At 36.2% G+C, this 23,549-nt stretch overlaps 4 protein-coding genes and 1 long non-coding RNA gene across 6 annotated transcripts; all 5 read right to left on the reverse strand.

Annotated features, from left to right (window-relative positions):
* LOC137738971 (sulfite exporter TauE/SafE family protein 3) lies at positions 1–3,501 on the reverse strand. The gene is made up of 12 exons (XM_068478439.2): positions 2,883–3,501; positions 2,485–2,644; positions 2,038–2,238; positions 1,906–1,970; positions 1,777–1,804; positions 1,608–1,696; positions 1,452–1,538; positions 1,281–1,331; positions 912–1,133; positions 649–742; positions 419–559; positions 1–298 (listed from the first exon to the last, which is right to left on the reverse strand). The coding sequence occupies exons 1-12, from the start codon at positions 3,081–3,083 to the stop codon at positions 213–215; spliced, it is 1,425 nt and encodes a 474-aa protein (XP_068334540.2). The 5' UTR covers positions 3,084–3,501; the 3' UTR covers positions 1–212.
* A 1,070-nt stretch (positions 3,502–4,571) lies between these two features.
* LOC137738972 (uncharacterized) lies at positions 4,572–5,257 on the reverse strand. The gene has a single exon (XM_068478440.2). The coding sequence runs from the start codon at positions 5,151–5,153 to the stop codon at positions 4,650–4,652; it is 504 nt and encodes a 167-aa protein (XP_068334541.2). The 5' UTR covers positions 5,154–5,257; the 3' UTR covers positions 4,572–4,649.
* Positions 5,258–7,480: 2,223 nt separating this feature from the next.
* LOC137738974 (ras-related protein Rab7) lies at positions 7,481–11,113 on the reverse strand. The gene is made up of 7 exons (XM_068478441.2): positions 10,920–11,113; positions 10,577–10,603; positions 10,352–10,451; positions 9,357–9,503; positions 9,191–9,271; positions 8,931–9,076; positions 7,481–7,736 (listed from the first exon to the last, which is right to left on the reverse strand). The coding sequence occupies exons 1-7, from the start codon at positions 10,970–10,972 to the stop codon at positions 7,667–7,669; spliced, it is 624 nt and encodes a 207-aa protein (XP_068334542.2). The 5' UTR covers positions 10,973–11,113; the 3' UTR covers positions 7,481–7,666.
* A 2,174-nt stretch (positions 11,114–13,287) lies between these two features.
* LOC137739449 (proline-rich receptor-like protein kinase PERK15) lies at positions 13,288–18,106 on the reverse strand. 2 transcript variants are annotated; one of them, XM_068479018.2, is made up of 8 exons: positions 17,620–18,106; positions 16,158–16,640; positions 15,997–16,083; positions 15,821–15,891; positions 15,251–15,327; positions 14,945–15,092; positions 14,518–14,679; positions 13,288–13,977 (listed from the first exon to the last, which is right to left on the reverse strand). In XM_068479018.2, the coding sequence occupies exons 1-8, from the start codon at positions 17,954–17,956 to the stop codon at positions 13,684–13,686; spliced, it is 1,659 nt and encodes a 552-aa protein (XP_068335119.2). In that variant the 5' UTR covers positions 17,957–18,106; the 3' UTR covers positions 13,288–13,683. The 2 variants fall into 2 exon arrangements, with proteins under 2 accessions (XP_068335119.2, XP_088555612.1); XM_088699486.1 differs by lacking the exons at positions 14,945–15,092; positions 15,251–15,327 and having other exon boundaries at positions 17,620–18,091.
* A 690-nt stretch (positions 18,107–18,796) lies between these two features.
* LOC148694312 (uncharacterized) lies at positions 18,797–22,449 on the reverse strand. Its single transcript, XR_015966927.1, has 4 exons — positions 22,048–22,449; positions 21,858–21,971; positions 20,642–20,715; positions 18,797–19,616 (listed from the first exon to the last, which is right to left on the reverse strand). It is a non-coding gene; the product is annotated as an uncharacterized LOC148694312 (long non-coding RNA).
* Positions 22,450–23,549: the final 1,100 nt, after the last annotated feature.

Here is a 23,549-nt window from a genome sequence, read left to right on the forward strand (position 1 = left end):
TGGTCAAAAGGGAGTTGGAGACCTTGAATTGATTAGTTTCACTTTCAGTGCAGTTCACTTGTCCTAATAGGACCAGCTTAATTAGTAGGTCCAAAAATGTTCCAAGCAGCACCCAACATCAAGAAAAATCCAACAAAAAAGTTATACATTTGTTTATGGAATGTTTGAGATCGGTGACACTGGGGAACTCAAGGCAGAACAAGTTACTGAAACTAGGCATCATAAGTGCATATGTTTTCAAATCCCATGTACTCTTTGTTCTCAATCTTTTCAACCATACTTGCTATCCCAACCCCACCTGTTTCAAAACAAATCAATCATCCATCAATCTTGAAGCGGAAAATGTAACGAAACTGAATTCGATATCTGACAAAAATACGGGTCCGTTTGGTAACCTTTTTTGGGGACGGATACATACCTAGTGATATTGCACTCACAAAGATTGTGGAGGCTAGAATGAAGACAATTATGGATGCTCTCCCTAATACACTGATCACCTTTCTCACCACATGTTGCCCTACTAGGGCAGACAAGCTGGCCACGAGAGCAAAGTACAGAGCTGCAATGGAAATTTAACAATGACCAAAAGGCTTCCTACCATTCAACATTTTATTTAACAGAAACTTGATGGTAAGGCTAGGAAGTTACCATAGGGAACTGGAAAACGTTTGAGGAGATAGTACTCGACCACAGACATTGATGCAGAAAATGTCATGGCAAATGTGGAAGTGGCACTTGACACCTGCAGAACGATATATAATCAACCAACGAGGCAAGAAAGAAAATAATCTTCATGCGTACCACGAAAGGGCTAGTGTGTCATATATAGTTTTAGGATCAAATACAACTTATCACTAAGACCCTAAACAGAATTATGTAAAGGCATTAAAGATAGAGAGTATAAAAATTACCTGAGGTGGGATTCCCAGCTCAAGAAAAAGAGGGCCTAAAATGAAGCCACCACCAAGACCAAGCAATCCACCAACTATACCAGCTGTGATTCCACCGCCACAATAAAGAAAAAGCCGATGGACCTTCCAATCTGTGCCTAATTCTTCCATGGATGCAATCACTCTATGGCCCTTGTACAGGTTAACTGCCTCGTACGTAGATACTCCCAAAGCCACGGGGATCTAGAAATTTTGTTTAAGGAAGAACAAAGCTGAAAATGACACTTTTGAAACAACAATTGAATTCATTCAAGCTCGTAAGGGGGCATGTATTTCAAGAGCAGAATATGGAAAGCAATGTTTTCTTGTTATGAAGGGCATGGAAGGTACCTGCAAGAGATTTAATACCCAATATTCTGCTGAACAAGTTGTCGTATAATTCTGCCAACAACAAATAAGCTTCCCATGAATCCAGTTTTTAATGCATAAACTTAAGGCGAATGCAAAATCATAAGCTTTTAAAGAAATCAACCACGTAGAGATAGATATATATATATATACCTTTGCGATCTGCAATGCAAGTATTATGACCCAGACAGCAACAAGAAGTAGTAATTCCTTCCAGTAAACATTCTCCATAATAGAAACCTGAAAAGGTTAGAGAAGTCAGTCTCTACAATCACGCGTAAATGGAAGTTCAGGCCGCCAAAATCATACCTCTGTTCTTTTGGACTCCTTGGTGGCTAATACACTGCTTGGGCCACTAGCTAGAGGTCTGTATTCAACTTCGTCGTCACTAGAACTACCTGAATCAAAAATATCGGCACATTAACCAGTATAGGTGAAAGATTACCAGTTCAAAGCTACAATGATATGATCAACTCACCATTTGACTGCATTAGTCTGGCAACCTCCTGAAAAAAAAAAACAAAAAGAAAAAGAAGTCAACGGAATTGCAGAGTTTGATTAAGTCAAACATTATAAAAATTAATGTAATGAAAATTTTAGAGTCGACCTTTATTAATATAGTTTCTTTCTTCCATGTTTCAACTCCCTTCAAGAATGCCTTAGTCGATGTGCCTACAGGTCGTCACCATACTTAAACAAGTTGTCCCAGATGAAACAAGAAATTTCATATAATTCTTACCTATGAAAAAGATCATTAGCAACACTGTGATCATCCAGTTAGCAAATATCACATTGAAAGATACTCCAATACTGATCCCAAGCATAAGCATTGGCTGGACAAGAAGTGCCAGGTCATAGTCGATGATTGGAAGGTCGAGTGTAGGATGCCTTAGCCTCAAATTGTAGAAAACAGTTGCAGCTGCTCCGCCTGTGATCATACCTGAAAAACCAGATTGAAGCACAAACGTTGTTACATTTGCAAGGTGAAAGAGGTTAATATTGACCTATATATCAATCTAATGGATGGTGATATAATAAGGCAATGACACACACATCATTTGGTGAAAGAAAATATAAACTAGGATGATCTTCGAGGTGCTAAGTGATTATAAAATCCAAAAAAAAAGAAGCGCCTATTGCAAAAGAACACAAAACAAGGAGGGAAAATTTGTGAGAAAGGACTTACACTTGGATATTGCCGTTGATGATTTCTCATCAAATCCGATGATCAAAGTGAGCATTGGAACGAAAAAGCCTCCCCCACCAACACCTCCCACGGTCCCAAATGCAGCCCCAATGAATCCAATTATAGTGCCTACCACAATTCTCCAGTCAAATTTCATTTCCTGCATATTTCAGTTCGGCCAAATCATATCCAGTTTCAAACAGTCACTAACCAAAAAATTGGAGCTTTGTTGAACTATTTTAAGAACACTAATCAATCAGATGAATCAACTATTCGATTTTGTGCACAATTTAGGTTACAATCGGTTTTATGAAGGAAAAACTGATATAGAAAATAACATTTCAAGAAATATTAAATAGGAAAAACTGATCACGAAGGGAAAGAAAATCAAGACTTACAGGCCAAACGTGCTCATACCCCAATCGACCCTTTTGCCACAGAAAGTTTAACATTCTGTTCAAGTAATGTTGCGTCGCGGAATCATCTTGCTGCAGAGTCGCTTGTGCTGAAGCAGCTATTGAAGCTAGAACAAGAACACCAGTCACAACAATTGCTGCCCACCTTAGACCCCAAAACCGAAATCCAACTTCATCAGCCATCTGATTTCTTCAACCCCACAAAAACAAAACGGAAACTTCCCCAAAACCTAAACCTCAGAGCAAATCGAAACTCGAAACGATACGCCAGTCTGTATATAAAGTTGGGGATGATGAAAGTACGGAGAAACTTCTTGCCGAAAAGAACCAAGAAGGAACACTGCTTTGTCAAACCTTTGCTCTCTCCCCCTCTCTATATGTCATCTCTCTCTCTCTCTCTCTCTCTTTATAGGTGAAGGTGATATAGAATCTGTCCTGCCACATATTTAAACAGGTGGTGTGAGAGAGCAGCATCTGTCTTTTGTTTGCATCATACTGTTCTTATTTTAAAGTTCAAACTTCAAACAATTAACCCGCTTCTCTTTCCAAATAATAATAATAATTTGGTTTATTAGGCAAATCTGCAAGATTTGGATTTCATCTGAATCGTCTTTGTGAATTTGTGAAGAGTCTAGGAATAATCACATTGTATCTATTTACTGTACAACGTGCAACTATTAATTATTTTAATTTTTTTATTTAAAATTAAATGCAAATAATACTTAACAAAAATTATCTCACAATAAAAATGCGAGAACCCATAAAATACCCACAAAGAAAATCATGAAAGAATCCTCATCCAAATATGCAAAGTTAACCCCACTCATTCGTGAAATTTACTCAATTAGCTTTTCATTTATTTTGCTTTAATGGGGACCCAGATGATGAAATGAAAGACTGAAAATTTCACCAAAATGAGTGGTATCACAAACACATATTAGACGGGTGATGCATTTCTTGATTACAAAAAAAGTTTCTCTTCGAAATTTGGATAGACGTGTTTCTTTGCATATTTATAATTCTATATTTTTCAAGGTCAAATACTTATCTTCCCTATAAATCTTAGAAAGAGGTTTCTGAATCAGTTTATATATTTATAAAGAAAAACTAATAAAAATAATTTGAAAGTATTGAGTTATAACGATAAAGATAAAATAAATAGCATCATAATTAACTTTTTAATATAAAAATAAACAATACCATAAACTTTTCATTAAAATCCCTCTTTTATAAATTTACATATTTCACGGCCGACACTAATCTCTACATTGGAAGATAAATCTCAAGAAAGAGGTCTCTGAAGGGAAAGCTTTTGAATGGATGAGGATCTCATTCGGATTTTTCGTGAGGATTTAGAGAATTAATTAATTATGTTCGTTTATCATACATATACAATCAATTTTTGTTAAGTATTATTTATATTTAATTTTAAATTTCTGACCGCACGATATATAATAAACGAACGTAATTGATTAATCTCTTGAATCCTCACAAAAAGAATCATAGTAGAATCTTAGTCCCATCTGACTGATCTCTCCACAGAAAAATTAAAAAAAATATATGAATAATTCTAAAGAGACAAAATTTATAAACTAATTCTTGTAAACCAAATATTAACTAAACACTTTGTTTTATCACAGCTACTAGTCTAGTGCTCATAACACTATACAGTAGACAAGAAACACCGAGTAATCAATTTCCCAAAAGATCAAACACAATTACTAAAATCTAAAATCTAAAATTAGGGTTTCAAACATAACCTCCTACCAAAATTGGTCCTCCACCATCTTTCTCTTCCTCCTCACCCTTCTTCACCTTCTCTCCCATCTCTAATCCTGCCAATCCATCCACACAATCCCTATCTCCGCCGCCATCTCTCACATCTTCACCTCCAACCATCACCTTATCCCCTTTCTCCTCCTCGCCACCCACCACCACCTCATCTCCGCCCACTTCCACCGACCCGCCCTTGTTTCCGCCGCACAGTCCCGCCGACCGAGTCTCCGGCTCGGCTCCGACCAGCTCGCCGATCCGATCCTTCAGGTCCGGCCAGGGGTCATTGACGCAATCTTCGAAGGATTCTTCATCTCCGTCAGAAGTGAAGATCGAGGACTTGACGGCCGTGGCGGCTTTGAGGAAGGCTTCCTTGATGGAGTCCGGCGGGAGCGCGCAGTCTTCGAGGCCGGCGTCTTCGAGACGCGGCGGGAGGATGCGGTGCAGGATCCCAGCTCCTTGTTCCTCGGTGGCCTCCATCGTTAAAATTTGAGAGGAAGAAAAGCTTCGAGTTCGGCAATCCGTTACTAATTGTAGAATCAGAAGAAATGCCGCGATCAATGGATGAATGTAGAAATATTGGGTGTCTGGTCGCTTCTTTTAAGCTCTCTCACCTCAACACCTGTCAAGCATCGAAGGGGTATTAGTGTCTACACGTGTCAGCCTATAATGTAATATCCTTTCGAGGGAAGTTAAACTGAGTTAGTTTCAATATTTTTTTTAAGCGTAAATTGTAGCAATGGTATCAACTTTAATCAAATTAGAATAATGATCATTCTACTAAAAATCTATTATCATTAGTTTATCAACTCATTAAAATATGTAATTGTAATTCTTTTCGTCAATTTCATCAAAATTTTGTCAAAATAAGTTATGTTGGAAAGCTTATTGCTACAATTGGGTCTCTCAACTTATCAAAACATGTAACTATAATCTTTTTCGTCAACATTGTCAGAATTTTATCAAAATGAATTATGTTAAAGGACCATTGCTATAATTTGGTAAAAGTTGAGGGACCATTTCTTCAATTGGTTTAAAATTGAGGGATCATTTCTCGAATTGGATTAAAGTTGAGGGATCAATAGTAATGAATTTTTAATTAAGATACTATTGCTCTAATTGAGTTAATTTCAAGGGGTTGCTACTATTTGCTCTTTTTTCTTTACATCATTTATTAAAGTTTTGTTTTTGTTGAACTTTGTTCAAGGTTTAGGTTTTCGCGTTAAAAACGGTAAATTTAATATATTTATATTTATAACTAATCTTTGTATCATATATTTTTATTTTTAGTTTTGTACCCATGTTTAGTTTGCAACCTTTTTTTTTAATTTATACTAATTTTCTTTATAGTTTTAATTTGTAACCTTATATTATTATTTTTTTTTTGTTCCCATATTTTTAAAATTTTTATTTGTTACTATAAATTGTTTTTCACCTTTTTTTTGTACCCATAAATTATTTATATTGTACCCCTGTTTCTTTAAAAATGTACCACTTGTTATATGTAAAAATCTATTTATTGATTTAATCTAAAACATGTACATTGTTGTTTATATAAAATGTATACATTGTTTTCTATATAAAATGTTCCATTTTTTATATAAAACGTACTATTCTTTGTATAAAATGTATCAATTGTTTTGTATAAAATTTACCCACATTTTTAAATTTATAATTACGTGCACAATTGTACTCATATAATTATACGCGCACATTCTTTTTAAACATTTTTATGGGTTACATATTATAGATATTTATATATGGTGAATGTACAAATACATTCTTTTGACATTTGACAACTATATTATCATTCATCACAATGTTTTCTTTTGGTCAAATTCAAAACAATGTTGGATACATTCTTTCGACTCTTTTTTTTTTACATTGTTTCAAATTGATTGATACATCCATACATACATACATACATACATATATATATATATGTGTGTGTGTGTGTGTGTGTGTGTACTTGTACTTAATTAGGTTACTCATTGTGTAGCATAGTTTATCTCCCTCTCTCTTTAATGTAAAAATATTGATGTACTCAAATATATATATGTGTGTGTGTGTGTGTGTGTGTGTGTGTGTGTGTGTGTGTGTGTTTCAAAAGGAATTATATTGTTATGTTGATTTTATTCAACCAAAATTTAAAAAATAAATCACATTTTTTGTTGGCCGTTTTTTATTATAGCTCATTAGATGTGAGATTTTAGATACCATAAAATCACAAGTTTTTTCCAGACATAGAAATATATTAACACTAATATGCTGAGGTGTATAAAGTCAATGGACTTTGATCATAAATTAAAAACTACTAAGGTTTTAATCAAGAGTATTAGTGGCTAGAGACCGCATCCAAAGTCTCTCGTTTGAAAAAGGATAGTGTTGTTTTGGCCATTAATCTTCTTCAATTCATCGAATTCAGCGGTCAAGAATGAAGATGGATATGTGAGAAGTAACAATAAGTGTGAGAAGTACACTATTATTCAAATATACGTCACGAAGTTTTAGTTTTCTCATACTACACATTAAAGAATTAATATTGGCCACTTAGTACCATGGTCTAGTGGTATTCCTCTTCACTTGTAAGCGAGAGGTCTTAAGTTAAATACTCACTGAAAAAAATCATCTCAAATCTGGAGAGTATGAAACGTAGTTAGCTTTTGGTTTGTATGCTCTCTCCAACTTTACTTGTAACTTGAGACTGTCAGGGTTCATCCAAAATCCAAAATCTAGTGCAAAGTATGACCTCATTAAATATATGTTGACGTTGTATTTCAAACAGCTCTAGTAAATGATAAAACAAATGAAAAGGAAAATTCAATCATTAATATAAACAAAAACAAAATACAAAGTAAACAAATATGACTCTTCCCATTCATTTATAATACAAATAAAACTTTGTAACCTTTCCCTAAATAATCAACTGAGTCTTCATTGACAAGAACTCCATTCTGCCTTCCACAAAGCAAAAAGCCCATTCAATAACTCCTTCAACATTCACAGCCAGTAGATCTTTGCTGCCTCCCTCCGCTACCAACATCGATTGTGTCCGGAAGGTATCTTCATCATCCACAAACAAAATCCACAAGTATTCAATTAATTTATATTCACATTATGTGGAAAAGAAAAATGCGACGACGGAAGTTCATGAGTTTTAGGACTTTTGAAATCAGATCCTGAGTTTCACATTATGCAGAAAAATGGAACTGAAATCACAATTTTTCTGGTTGGACAGATATCCAGTTCTTTTATCATAGCTGTGCAATCAAATCCCGAACCATTCTGCAATAATTTTTCAAGTAATGTGACTTTCATGATTTTTGCAGTACCACACTATTGACCGGACAGCTAATATTAAAGACCCGTTGTTCCCCATTTCAAGTTAAAATGGAGAGGATTCTTGTCCAGAAACCATAGAGATAAAGGGAACCAGCTTTTAAGACCGGTTGCCTTTTCGTTACACACACACACATAAGATTTTTAAACAGAGAATTTTATATGATGAAACTCTAACAGAGAAGTTCTGTTTTACGCTCCTTGGGTTCATTTTCGCTCTGTTAAAAATGTAATCCCATAGACTCCTTACAAATGAAAAATATATTATCTGTAAAAAGAACTTGCCCAATGCTAAGTACATTAATCATGCTTGTTAAAATGATAACTTAATTAATGGGAGCATTGTTTTCTCACCACTTTAGCTCATGGTGCATGCTCCCCACCTCTCTTAAAATTTGAGAGAGGTGGTGATCATACACCTTGGGTTAAGGTGATGAGCAAAATGCTCCCTTAACTGGCAAAAGTGCGTTAATCGATCTCCATAAATCTCATATCTCCAAGAGTTGAATGCAAGAACCCTTTTATTAAAAATGAGAGGGAATCCCACTTGACTATAATTACTAAAAAGCAACTACAAGCAAGAGGTACTTCTCCTCCTTTTTAAAAGTGGGTATACATATCAACTTGTTACGGGACAGGAATAAATAGGAAGATAATTGCTATCTATACATACCATCACGATGTGATGGAAATTAATTGAGTGGTAAACAAATTTTGTTGTCCAATTACTCTAAATTGATCAACAATAGAATTGTCTTCACCTATTCAGATAATTATCTCAAATTATGGCCCCGGATGTATAATATATTTCCTAAAATAATTGGTGAGGGACTAAATTCAAAGCTAAAAAAGAAGAAATTTTTGGGGAAAAGTGACTGGAAAACAAAATGATAAATCAGCTATGCGAACAGTACTTACATTTCTTCTTCAGGTTCATTCTTCAGTGCGTTTTTCGCTATACACTGGAAGGCATCATCTACATTGAAGCCCTCTTTTGCAGAAGTCTCAAAGTATGGTATGTTTCCCTTGGAAGCACACCAGGCCTTTGCTTTCTTTTCAGACACCTGCAGCCAAAAGAGTAGAACCATATGCACACGCTATAAGAGAGGAACAACTGATGTCACACGTCCTAGAACAACAACATAGAGCCTCCATATTCTAGAATCTAGATAACTTACCACTCGACTATTTCCGCCATCAACGTCTATCTTGTTTCCCAATACAACAAATGGGAAGTTCTCAGGGTCAGAAGGACTGGCCTAAACATCAAATCCACACAATGTAACTAGCAGTCAATACCTCAATATATGTGACTATCTAGGAAGATAATCAAACAGTAATTACCTGAATCAGAAATTCTTCCCTCCAGTTATTAAGATTATCAAATGATTTCATGACATTCACATCGTATACAAGAACACAGCAATCTGCACCACGATAGAACGCCACACCAAGACTCTGAAACCTTTCTTGACCAGCGGTATCCCAGATCTGTAAACATGAATAAGAGGTGTAAACCCATCTAATATAAAAGTGCATGTATATCGACATTTTCTCGTACAAATGATTTCATGACATTCGCATCAATACTTGCTCCATATCACTTCCCATTACATGCTGAGTGTGATAGATAGGGTGTCAATACTTCAAATTAGATAGATCATAATCTCAAACAGGAAGCAAATCTGTTTCTTTCTATAATAATTTGTTGTATATAGTTGCTGTTGTAAGATGTGTTCAGTATCTACTTTAATGCACAAAGGGGAGAAAAAATTCCAAATTGAAGATTCGGACTTTAATTTTTTTTTAATTCTCAAGATCAAGATACTTTTTGTTTCTTTAGTGGACACTGCACAGCTTAGAGATACTTGTATACAGTCAGCAAATTATTATGGGGTTTCGGTGTCAAGAGAAAGTTTCGACTAATTACCACCTTGGCATTGATGGTGAAAGGGGAAGACTGACTTAAATGTAGCGATGGATGTGAAGGTACTTAAATAAAAGTGTTTCAAAAAGAAAAGAGAACAAGAGAATGGAAGGTGAAATCTATGCTTTTATCAATTTCAGACACTATTAGCCAAACGAAAACAAACAACTTTTAAATGAGAATTACAATCCTAACCAAAAAAATTTGATAATTACAAAAGCAACAAATAGGTTTTTGGATCAGAGTACAAAATATCTCAGAGAGAACATAATCCAAGTGACAACGCGTTCAGACAGTTAACCAATCAGGCATCAGAGTTACAGGTACCGAGCATGATTGTTCAAATATTCATTGCATCATATGGTAATTGAGTTTCATTCAATACGAATACGAATGCTGAGATATCTCTAACCTGCAGAGTGAACAATCTATCCTCAAATTGAACCTCCTTGGTCAGAAAATCGGCTCCAATTGTCGCCTTGTACTGATTGCTAAACTTACGATTCACATACCTACAATTCGAAAATCAAAATACAAAGAATCAATTACAAAAAAACCAAATGTAAAACTGTAAATCCAAATCTGAAAAAAGTTAAAAATAAAAATAAAATCCATGATCTAAGGTTGTGGAGAGTACTGATTCATCAGTGAAGTCTTCCCGACCCTGCCAAATAACAAACAAATCAGCAAACAGGTATCGGCATAGAAACACACTGTTAACATTATCAAATAATTGCCTAAATTCTGGAATTAATTACAAGAAAAATTAAAAAAAATAATTCAGAAAATTTACATCCAATCTTATCAAAACATGCAACAAGTTGATCAGGATGGGTTTTCAATTGTATAAAACCAGACACAAGATTTATAACTTTTCCCGGTCTTTTCATCAAATTCCTCCATTTTCTCAGAAAACAAATAATTATCAAACTTCTAGAAAAATAACGAACAAGTTTTGTAATACTTAAAAGCGAGCTTACCCGCTGTCGCCGAGGATAATGACCTTTAGAAGCATGCGCCTACGAGAAGCCATGGATCACAGGATTCAAGATAGGGAAATTTTTCGAACTTCGAATTTGGTGTTTGAAAATTTCAGAGAGCGAGAAAGAGGGGATATTCTTTCTGGAGCTTGGTATTGGCGTTTCGGACTGGCTGGACAACCACCCGATTCCCACTGTTCTCCAGAGTCTTAGTATTCCTAAAGTACCCTATACTTTTTAGTTAAGTTTACACTTCTGTCCTTGCAAGGTTTGAACATTCTATAAAAAGGATTGGAAACTTGAGAATATCCCATTTTTGTCACTCGAAACTCTCTCTTTCTTTGTTGGTTGGGAACTGCTCTAAAAACTTCTGTTATCATTCAATATTATAGTCTAGTAGTATTATTTTTCACTTATAAATGAGAAGTTTTAGTTTCGATTCTTACCAAAGGTAAATTTGAACCGCATTATTACTAACTCATTATGAGGCTAAACCCACCCCCTTTCCCCTAGCGCCCAAAAAGCCCTGCTTAGGCACTAGACAGCTAGTCACAATCCTGATTAATTCTTAGGTATATGAAAAATTAAGAAATGGCGTCTAGACCCGTCTAGATTGCGACTCTTACTTAGAGATAACTTTCATTTTGCATTTTATTTTTTTAATAAATTGTAAGAGAATTGTTAAATACTTGGATAAACACTCATTGTATGCTTCTTTTCTATGTTTTCAACCTGTTTTAATACTTTATAATATATATATATATATATATATATATATATCATTTTATTTTGCAATTACCCATTACAATTATGTAATTTTTTTTTAAGTATAAATAGATTTATTTATGTCACATCCCGCCTCGCGCGAAGTAGGTTCATTCTTACTCACCAACGCACTCTGGTATTTAGAAACTCTTAGGTTTAAATTTATTCATATTTTTCCACATCATCACACTTTATGGCTTTGTCACTTTCTAGGTGTCGGCCAGCACAGCTCGATTCGGAGTCCTAGTGGACATTCCGGTTCAGGGTGTGTCAATTCATGTGTAACACTGTTCTAAAAATCCCTATAATGCCTAGCCATTGGAAAATTAAGAAAGGGCGCCTAGATCTACTGGCACCCTCCTAGACTGCCTAGGCACCCGCCTAACCCGCCCAGACCTGCCTAAGCATCCACCTAGGTTGCAACTCACTTAGACAGAAAATAGATAACTTTCATTTTGTATTTTATTTTTTTTCAATAAATTGTAATAGACTTATTGAATACTTAAATAAACACACATTACATGCTTGTTCCCCATGTTTGTCCTTATATTCCAAGACTTCATAATATATATGTCATTCTATTTTGTAGTTTATGATGAAATTATATATATTAAGTATAAACAAACACTTATTTACACGAAAGATAATAGATATACTTAAATTCGCCTAGCCGCTTAGGCGCTAGGCCATAGCCTACTGTCCAACTAGCGCCTAACGTCTTTTAGAACATTTATGTTATATAGTAAATTTAATTAAAATTAAATAATATAAATAAATAAATTTAAAAAAAAAAAAAAAAAAAAAAAAAAAAAAAAAAAAAACCACTTAGCCTAAGCGTATGCCCATCGCCTGACTAGCACCTAGTGCCATTTAAAACCTTGGTCGGAGATAATAAGACTTCATTGAAATATTTCGTTTCTTTTTTTTTTATTTACTTTTGATAGGAACTCATTGCATGTGTTACTTGTTTGAAATTAAGATGCCATGATTTGTGAAATGAAAAAAAATAAATCGGTATGGAACACCTTTTATTAGATTGCAGATGTTAATGTGAAACTTGCACAAATTTTTACTTACTAAATGCTAACAAAAGTATATATCAGAATGATGTCAACATAGTAACATAGTAAAATATGGAACGAGTATAGTATGTGTCAAATACGTACATTAAATCAACAAATTTGTTAAAAATGTACTTTAAAATATTAGACCATTTTTTAAAATTTAAAATTTATTTATTTATGTTTTTTTAATAATATGTTAAAAATACATATACGTAAATTTTATGTATGAAACATGAAAAATACATAAATACGTGTATAATATGTTGGATTTTTTTAATAAAATGTCTAATTCATTAAGATGTGTACAAAACATAAAAATATTTTTAAAAATACATACGTATGTAGTACGTGAATTTACTATGAATTTCAGTACTCATTAAACAGAGAATAAACATATCATAGAAAATTCATTAAATAAAGTTGTTGAGAATTTGTAACCTGGTCAATCGAATTTTGAGTTTAATTTTAATATACAATGCACAAGCAAATGACACAACTTGTACAGAGAAATGGTATTAAGGACTTCAAGAAATGTAAAATATATAACCAACTATTTATAATCACAATAAAAAATCCCAACAAAATACATCCAGAATTATTCATCCTAATTCTTCCTAACTTCAGTAAATAATTTCAAGCTTTGATCCAGTGCTTAATCCATCTGGAACACAATGTATTGATATGGACATCCAGGCGTCTGATTTCAATCAAACTCCTGGGCGGTATACAAACACTCCAATTCTTCAAACAATTAAGCATGCAGCTCCCACAAATATCATTAATCTAGCTCAACACTCGTACATTCGATCAATCGAATGTACCATAGAAAATGGTGCTTTTTCATGTTAGCAGGTGTGTGAGTCTGGCAAACTTGCAAGTATAAGAACAGGAGAAGTTGGGTTTCCAAGGTGTTCGGTATCAGTTGTCAACGGCTTTCACTCAAGATCTTGGGTGTTTTTCTTTGTTTTCCCGAGTTCGATCTCTTGGGTGGTTTGTTGGCCTTCACCACTTGAGAGCAGGCCAAAGTCACTGCTAGGTCCACTGTTCTCACTGGTCTCTTGCTCTTGGCTTTCTAGTGCTAGTGCTAGTTTTCTGAATTTATTCAAGTCTTCCTTGTACTCACTAGCTTTGTACTCTGAGCTTCCGTAACTGAATACCGTACTTTGACCCGGTATGATTCCCTCATTTAACTCATCTGCAGAAAGATTTCCTTCCAAGGCTCGAACCACCTGATTTCAATCAAATATTAAGAATCAAATGGCACATGCAGAACAATGTTTACATGGATCGGTTAAAAAACGATAACCAGCACACAGTCAAACTGGAACTATAAAGTTTCTTAGGCTACTAACAACCTGAACATGTACAAGGTAATAGGAAAGATCAATGAAATGGAAAATGTGAAGTTAACCGGCCACAAAATCTTACATGACTAGGTTGGTTCAACCTTTGAACTCTGTCTTTTTGGGTTTACCAAACCAATACTCTAAGCATTGCTGGAGTTGGGATTTCAAACCTCCCACCAGGTCTACGGTTCCGTTGGTTCATGGAATGGAAATGACAATAAATCTTATGTGTTCCAGGGGGATGAAGAGAAATGAGAATGCACCTTTCCCATTACAGTGTTTAGTAAAGTTGGACAAGTAACTAGGAAAAATAGGGACCAAATTGGTATTTGAATTTCCATGGTTCCATGCTCAAATAAAATTTATATGAAATGCGCAATAGACTACTTTTGAGAGATCAACTTGAGAACTCTGTAGGATTACCTGGCTCATTCGCGGCCGACGTCGGGCAGAATGACGCACGCAAGCAGCAGCGCAAGCAAGCATACAGGCCATTTCACTGGTGTTGTAGTCATTCTGCAACCTAACGTCAACGAGAGCATCAAAGTTGCCTGTTTCCAATGCTTGCGCAAGCAAAGGCCTCGCCTGAAATTCATTGGCATGATCTATCAGTTTTTCCATGCCATTGAAGCTTTATAATGAAAACAAATTCCGTTCTAATAGGTGAAGACAAGAACAGTTAGCCAACATAGAAGACTTGGCCATTGCCATATACCAAAGAAATATCCAGCAGAACAACAGAATTTGTTAACAGCTCAAAATAAAAGTGTGCTTCATAGTTTTGTTCTCTACAAAATATGATGGTAAAGTACAGGGTGTTGAATTGGTAGTGAGCGTATTTTATACACACCCACTCAACCATGCTATCATCAGTGAAGGTCTGAGTTTTATCGATGGGTTGGCGTCCAGTTATCAACTCCAACAGCACAACCCCAAACGAAAATACATCTGACTTCTCAGTGAGCTTTCCACTAGATGCGTATTCAGGAGCTAAGTAACTGCATTTGGTAGGTTTGGGAGAAAGCAAGAAATTGAACTATATTAGCAAATCAACCATTAGAGCCCAAACAATAGATGTTTTTTATTTCACTCCAAAACTGGACTGCATGGGACCAGTAAAGCTGTAAGGAAAATTATTACAGACAAATAATCTTACCCAAAAGTTCCCATGACCCTAGTGGAAACATGAGTATCGGTATCTAAAGCCAACTTGGCAAGTCCAAAATCTGCAACCTGAACAAAGATTACATACAGATACAGTACAATATATGAGTCAATTTTTAGGAGCATTGAAACCTAACTGACAAATATATTCGACAGCTCCATCTTAAGGATGGATTTGCTTGGTCAAATGAATAGCGGAGTAATTGTAATGTTTAAGTCAAAGTTATCCAGATTGCCAGTGAATTCAACAACATGGATTCCTTTGGCATGGAGAATCGGAAAGCAAGGATAAGGATCGAGATTTTGATGAGATCATTACGGTACTAGCCCTTATATAAGCATGTAATCCTTTTCTCTTTTCTCTTTGTTTCTCCATTTTAAGAAAACAAAGTAGCTTTGACCAAAAAAAACTCTTCTACGGTAGTTATCCAATAATAGTATAATACTACTCATTCTATCTTCAAATTTCAATTGGAGTGGAATTAGTGGTCAAGAGGTAATGAGTCATGCAACTATCACAATACTACCTTTGTAAATAAGGACTAACAAGTAACAAGTTTACCTTTGCCTCAAAGTGCTGATCAAGAAGAATATTAGCTGCCTTGATGTCACGGTGTATGATCTTCGGTTGACCTGGAGATATAGCTCAAGAGTGGGTGAATTCCAAAGCATACAACACGGACCAGAAAATTTTCTTATGGTTTTCAACAACAAAGCTAGCACGCAAAGAAGGCTTACAGTCCTCATGGAGATATGCTAATCCTTTGGCAGAACCTACGGCGATTTTCAATCTAGTTTGCCAATCCATAGTTGGTCTCCCCTTTCCTGTAAAGTTTTTCTTTGATAAAATTACAATCACTGATATGAAATGCAGAAGACTAACCAACGAAAATACTTACCATGCAGATGAAATTGCAAGGTATCGTTTGGAACGAACTCGTAAACAAGCAACCTCTGGGCCCCACTAATGCAGTGTCCAACCAGTGAAACAAGATGTCTGTGATGGACACGACTAATAACTTCAATCTCTGCTTGAAATTCACGCTCCCCTTGCCCACTCCCAGCTTTCAGCTGCTTAATTGCAACTACTTTCCCATTTGGTAGGACTCCTTTATGAACAAAACCAAATCCTCCTTGACCAAGGAGATTGACATTGGAGAAACCATTTGTTGCCATTGCTAATTCTTCATATGTAAATGTGATTTGTGACGATCCAACGGCAAAGCCAGACGATGCTACTGAGGGTGGTTTCTCAGAGCCCAACCTGCTACTAGTCGAAGATGGTACTGGGGGATGAGTAGGCTTTGGCAACAGTTCTACTTTTTCTGACGGTGGAGGATCATAATTATGCTGCAAATGTTGAGGAGGACCACCAAAATCATCTGGAGAAATCAAAGAATAGTAATGATACAAATTTAATTAGAGGCAACGATCAGATATCAGGAATAGTCGGAATTTCACAAATTATAGAGATTTCAGAAATCTGGGGCAAATAGAGTTAAATGATCACTAAAACTGAATAATATAAACCATGTGACATGGTAAAACTAAATTCGTTAACGCTAGTTCATATAAATAATGAAATCAAGCAGAATAAAACAACCACTTTTTGTTTAAAGTTAAGCCTTTCTAAACATGGAGGACCTGCCGTTGTCTCTATAGGAGACTACACAAACTCAAAATCACTTCCTGATACTTTACTCGTTCATGCATTAAGTTTGCATAATCAATTCACCAATCTCAATCATGACAAATTAAGGAGCCGTTTGATAACCATTTCATTTTCAGTTTTGTTTTCACTCTTTTGAAAACTGAAAACTAAAATCTTGTTTAGTTACTACTTCCAGTTTTCGAACAAAAAACAAAAACTGAAAACTACTTCTTGAGTTTTTAAAATTTGGCATTGAGTTTTCACTTTTAATTTTTCGTTTTCGTTTATTTTGAAAACTAAAAGGAGTTACCAAACAAGAATTCAATTTTCACTTTTCCAAAAAGTGAAAATTGAAAACCATAACAAAAACATGAAAACGAAATGGTTATGAAACGGCCCTAATACTTGGGTCAAACACAAGAACATGGGCGGCCATTTTTCGACAAAAACGGAGATGAGACATAACTAAATCGATGATGCCAGAGTATATTAAGAGGCCTTCCCTAACTCCCACAACACGCTTCTTCCTCCCACTTTCACCTTAAGCACAAAATAAACCGAAAACTAAAATCGAAATGGTTACCAAATCGCCCGAAAATATTTTTAATTCCTAACCGATTTGTAACTGAATTGATCACAACAGAATCATGTTTTTATTTATTTATTTTTGGTTTCTGGTTTCAATTTTAAGACAATGAAAAGAAGCTCACTTTTGGGTTCTTCTGGATAGTTCCCGGACTGCCGCGCTCTCTCCTGCCGCCTCTTCCGCCTTCTGTAGAAAAGGAAAAAAATTCCCACCACAAGTAGAGTACAAAACCCTCCAATTGCAACCCCTACTATAACCCCCACGTTCGGGTTCGACGGCAATCTCGGCGGTTGAGACGCAGGCGGAGGCGGCGAAGGTGTGGTTCCGTTGGTCGTCGTCGTCGGAGGAGGAGGTGAAGTGGTGTTAGTCGCAGGTGACGAAGATGGAGGCGACGTGGCGTTAGTCGCAGGTGAAGAAGGAGGAGGCGACGTGGAGTAGGTCGCCGGAGACGGCGCCGACATCGCCGCCTAATTTCAAAGTCAGCGACGGAAGGGGCTGGAGCTGCAATTCGCCTCCTTTTTAACGGTTTTCTCGTAATTTGGTCAGAGTGCTGCTGCGAATGCGAAGAGAATCCGACTGATGGAGAGGACAAGAGAATGGTCACATAGGGTGGTGTGGCTGGTGGAACAAGACTAGAAATAGTGGGACCCATTTGAGTTAGAGTGACGATATTGACATAGACCGTTTGTAGTTCGCGTAATATTTGTGTTTATTTAACATAGTTGAATTGAAAACGCCCGGCCATTCAAGCACCCAAAAATGTTTCTTCTCAAAGCTAACAAAATGGACGATTCTGCCTTTTTAGTATTAAAGTTTAGCGAAGTTATTTTTACTTGTAAATAAGATGTATTGGATTTAATTTTCGATAAAAATAAATTTAAAGTATTATTACTAACTCATTATGAGATAAAGTTCACATTCCTCACTTTAATGTAAATAATATTGTTTGTTCAAACGAAAGAATGGAAAATTCTGTTTTAATTCTATTTCTCAACCTGCTTAATTGAGTTGTGATTTTACCAACAAGAGAAAAATTGATATGACTTGTAATCCGGAAAAGAATGGAAAATTCAGTTTGCGATTTACTCAAATTGTGATTTTTTTTTTTTTTTTGGGTCCAAAAATTAGAAAAAGGAAAACGTAGATGCTTTTTGGTCCATTAAGGGTGTAGTTTAAAACTTGAAAATGGAAAAATGACCAATGCAACCAGACCTCCAACTCTCTCTTCATTCTAGCAATTTATGACTCTTCCTCTCTCTTTCTCAACCAACCATGTTTGTGGTTTCCACTTACAATCAATGTGTCAATGGGAGAATTGGGTTGAGCCAAATTCTCATACCTATGAACCAATTGCCTTTTGACCAAGATGAAGTTCATTACTCTTAGGCAGAGTTCTACAACGATTTCTCAAGAGCCACAAGTAATCCATCTAGGGTTTTGGGCACATTTTTGCCTCCAAAAAAAGTTGTGTGATCTTAGCAACACAAAACTCATGCTAGCCTTAGAGCGAGAAAGGAGAACCCAATCAGAAGTCAATAACCTCACTTACACCCTCCATAGTACTCCAAGGTTACATTACTAAATGGACGCATTGTATACTGCTTATGAAAAGTTTAGGGACCCGAACCATGTTGTGTGGGAAAGTCCCAAGTAGGGAGGAGCCGTAAGGTAAACAAGTGATGACATGAAAAGAATTGAAGTTGTGCCCACATCTCTTGTTGGTCTTGAATCTCTCCAAAATATCATGTCAATGCCAGAGCGCATGCAAGATAGCTCCACTGTAATGACAGAAAAAACTTAAAAAAGTAGAGTTGAGTGATGACTCATCTATATATTCAAAGGATGAATTCCATTAATGTGTACTTATCTGTTGAAAAACAGTTAACATGTTGAAAGAATTTAAAGATGTTTTCGCTTGGAGCTAGGAGGAAATGCCCGGCTTGGACCCAAGCCTAGTGTGCCATACATTGAACGTTCAACCTGGAGTCAAGCATGTAGTGCAACAAAGAAGAAACATTCATCCAAAGATTGAAGCATAGATCAAAGTACAAGTGGAAAAGCTTCTAGCTAAGGGATTCATTAGTTTTATCAAGCACCCCCTTTGGTTGGCAAACATAGTTCCTGTGAAGAAGAAGAAGAAGAAGATACTGTTAAAATAAAGATGTGTCAACTATGGAGACCTCAACAGAGCATTCCCAAAAGATGAATTCTCGCTCCCCAACATGGAATTCATGATTGATTCAACTTCTGGGCGGGATTAAGGTCATTTATGGATGAGTTATAATCAAAATGAAAATGTCCATGAGAGATGAATAAATGGCAGTCTTCCATACATCTTTCAGAAATGTTTACTACATAGTCATACCATTTGGTCTTAAGAATGTGACCTCGTTTTACATGTTGGGTTTTTGAGCATACAATTGGGAGTTATTTAATGCGAATAATTAAATACGCAATATAAATAAAAGAGGAGTGGTCAGCATACTAGGGTGTACCTCAGCTAGGTTTTTTTCTCTTTTTCTTTGAGAGATAAAATTTATTGCATGGGACATATGAGAAAAACACAAGGTGTATTTATACACCACCCTTGCCGCACAACAGTAGGGTTTGACGCCTAGACGCCTAGAGGCCTAGTGCTTTAAGCCTTGCGTTAAGCCCACTTTACTTGCTTACTTGGGCTTCTGATTGGACTCCTTTTAATTAAATAAAGCTCAAACTTTATTTTAATTAAAATCATGTCCAACATGCCCAAATAACTAATCTGATATAGTTAACAATTAATTATATCTTATCATCCTCCAGTAAGGCCATTAGTACTATCATAGGTGAGTGACCTCTTAGTTTCTAACTAAAACTGCCACTGAATTAATTAACAAAATTAATGTAATTCCACAAGCTATAAGTGACACGTAACTTGACACACCCCGACCCGGAATGTCTGCCTAGACACCCGAATCGCGATATGCTGTCCGACACCTGGAAGGTGACGAAGCTATAAAGTGTAATGATGTGGAAAATGTGAATAAATTAAAACCTAAAAGTGACTAATTTAGAGTGTGCATGTGAGCAGAGATTGAACCCATATCACACAAGTGATATCAGAGCGTAGATAAATTAAAGTAAAAGAAGGGTAATGACATTAATACCAAAATGAGAAGTCTCCTACATAGCAGCTTTTGCCAACAATCTTTGTCGTCATGAAACCTCTGCCACTAATATCCTGGAGGGGTCAAAAATAAGGATGAGTGGGCATGAAAATAAAGTTTTGTAAAACCTTTTCGGAAAGTGTAATCCGTCGCTGTAAAACAAGTATATGGTTTTCCAAAAATAATATAATACTAGTATATAATACGGTACCCTGCAACAAAGGTGAGTGAAAAGATGTAGGGTACACCACCAAGATATCTTAACATTAAATCTCAAATAGATATCACAAGAAAACAATGATAATTAATTTATGTAGGCACACAAGTCCATTGCAGAGATAATTAGACAATAGAACAGTTTATGCTCATAAATAATATTAAAAACATAAAGTGTACAAAAAATTTATTTGTAAAGCTAAACATGGCATGTCACATCATAATATATAAAAGCAATTGTTGGGAAAATCACACACACACACACACACACACACACACACATATACATATATACACGTAAAAACAAAAAGACCCACTTATAGGTACTTGCGATGTCACATCCTTTCGAAGCTAAGAAAGTCGGAGTCTCTGATAGTAATCGCATCTAAGCATAATATTGGGACCTATTAATAAAAATCAACTTAAACGATAAAATTTGAGAAAATGGAGTGCAGATTTGGACTCAGAGCGTTGAAATACGCTAAGAGGGGTCCCGGGCAAATTTTGTAAAAAGTCAATTGTCAACCCAAAAAAGTCAAATACGTTAAAACTTTGAAATTTCACTAAATGGATATCAAAAACGGACTCGAGACGTCGAAATTAGCCTAGGAGGGTTTCTGAGAAATTTCGAAAAAATCAACACCAGGAATATTCTAGAATCCATTTATAATCTGGGTTGGGCTGGATCCCGTGTTCAAATCCGAATCCAGGTTGAAGGGTCATGGGTTGGGCTAGTTCTAAGTTTGGGTTTTGGGCTTTTTTTGTAATGGATCGGGTTGACCCGTTTGAACTCACGAGCCGGCTCAAGAGTTTGGGCTAAAGGTTTGGGGCTTTTTTTTTGTTTTTTCTCCTTCTCCTTCTTCTTCTATGGCCGGTTACCGCTGCAACTGCCGGAAATTTATCGGGAAACTCTAAAAGGTCCTAACGGGTTCATTTTTCAACCAAATTCAAAGATTCAAAAGCCAAAATGAAGCTCAAGAGGTAAGGAAAAAAAACATACCATTTGGGTTCTCTTTCGTGGTCGCATTTGGCTGGAAAATGGCATGCTAGGGCTGTATTTCTCGCCGGAATCTGGGAAAAAGCTTCCCCAAGGTGATTTTTGGGTAAAACTTACCTAAAACTCGTGTGTGAGTTTGAAATCAAGCTAGAAATCAAAATCTATAATGAAACGGGGTGGTGCGAGTCCTTACCGAGGTTGGGAGTGTGTGGTTCACCAAAACAATCGTCGGAGGGACAAGGAACAATGGCAGCAGCCATTGTCGCGAGAGGGACCTGGGTGTCCTAAGTGTTTATGGTTGAGGATCACGATGGTATTACAGTCTGAAAACTAACTGGCGTGACGAGTTGGTGGTGGCGTTGCAGGGGTGGGACAAGAGAGAAAATATAGAGGTGAGGGATAGTTGAGAGGGAAGAGATGAGAGCTGAGGGATGAGAGGTAATACAGGAAAGAAAGTGGGGAGCTGAGGTGGTTGTCTAGCTCGTCGTAGAGATGGCGAAAGGTGTGGGGGGGATCCGGCATCTTTGCATTTGCAGATAGAGGTAGCTAAGATATTTTGGGAGTTTGAATGAGAGAGGGACAACCGAGAGAGTTATGTGAGAGAGTTAAGAGAGTGATGTGTGAGAGGGAGGGAGAAAGAAAATATTTATAAAAAAAAAAACATGATGTTTGAATGAGATAGAAAGAGAAAGGAAGATAGTGAAGGGGAAAAGAGAAATGATGAGTGGTGTGTGAGTGTCAGAGAATGAGAGAGAGATGGTGGGAGAGGGAGAGTCGGCTATAGTGAGGGAGAATGATAGTGGCAGATGGAGTTGGAAAAGTGGGGTGTTCAAAACCCAAATAAATCATTATTTTAATATCCATTTGCCACAATATATTATGAAAATTTAAGGGTAAGATTCACATAGGTGTACTGCACAAAATCAGTCTCTCATCACAACGGGGAAGTGATGCACACTGCACAAAGTCACAATTCAAGTTTTAAAATTGTCTCGGTAGTTTTACATAGTTTCAAACATGATTGGTTTGTTATAACTCCAAATTGAGTTCCATTTGCGGGCACGTGTTCTTAAAAATGAGTATTATTCAAAAATAGTAAATTAAGACTGGAAAAGTGAAAGAAAAATTAAGGTCTACATGGAAGGCCTATATGGCACCTCAGGGGTATTTTAATAATTTCACTACTACTGAGAATAAAATACAATAAATCTCAGGACGAGATGTCACAATCTACCCTCTTTAAGAAAATTTTGTCCTCGAAATTCGAAATACAAAATTTAAACAAGGAAGAAATATGGATACAAACCTTTCGCACGTTTCTCAGTGTCCTATGTAGCCTTTTCAACATAATGGTATCTTCTAATTTTGTATCGCTTGCATCCACGTGATCGTAGTGACAAGCACTACGAGACTAGGTGTGTGTGCGTGACACACCCCGACCAGGAATGTCCACTAGGACTCCGAATCGAGCTGTGTTGACCGACATTTGGAAGGTGACGAAGCCAAAAAGTATATTGATGTGGAAGATGTGAATAAATTTAAACCTAAAAGTACCTAAGTACAAGAGTGCGTGGTGAGTAGGTATGAACCCATTTCACACGTGATGACAGAGCATAAGCACAGTATAGTAAAATAAGGTGAGAATTATACCATCGATGGTAATCATCTAGCCCAAGATTTGCCAATAATCCTCGT

The sequence above is a fragment of the Pyrus communis genome, chromosome 9 (assembly GCF_041283825.1).
Source record: "Pyrus communis isolate YQ-2024b chromosome 9, ASM4128382v1, whole genome shotgun sequence".
NCBI lineage: Eukaryota > Viridiplantae > Streptophyta > Magnoliopsida > Rosales > Rosaceae > Pyrus > Pyrus communis.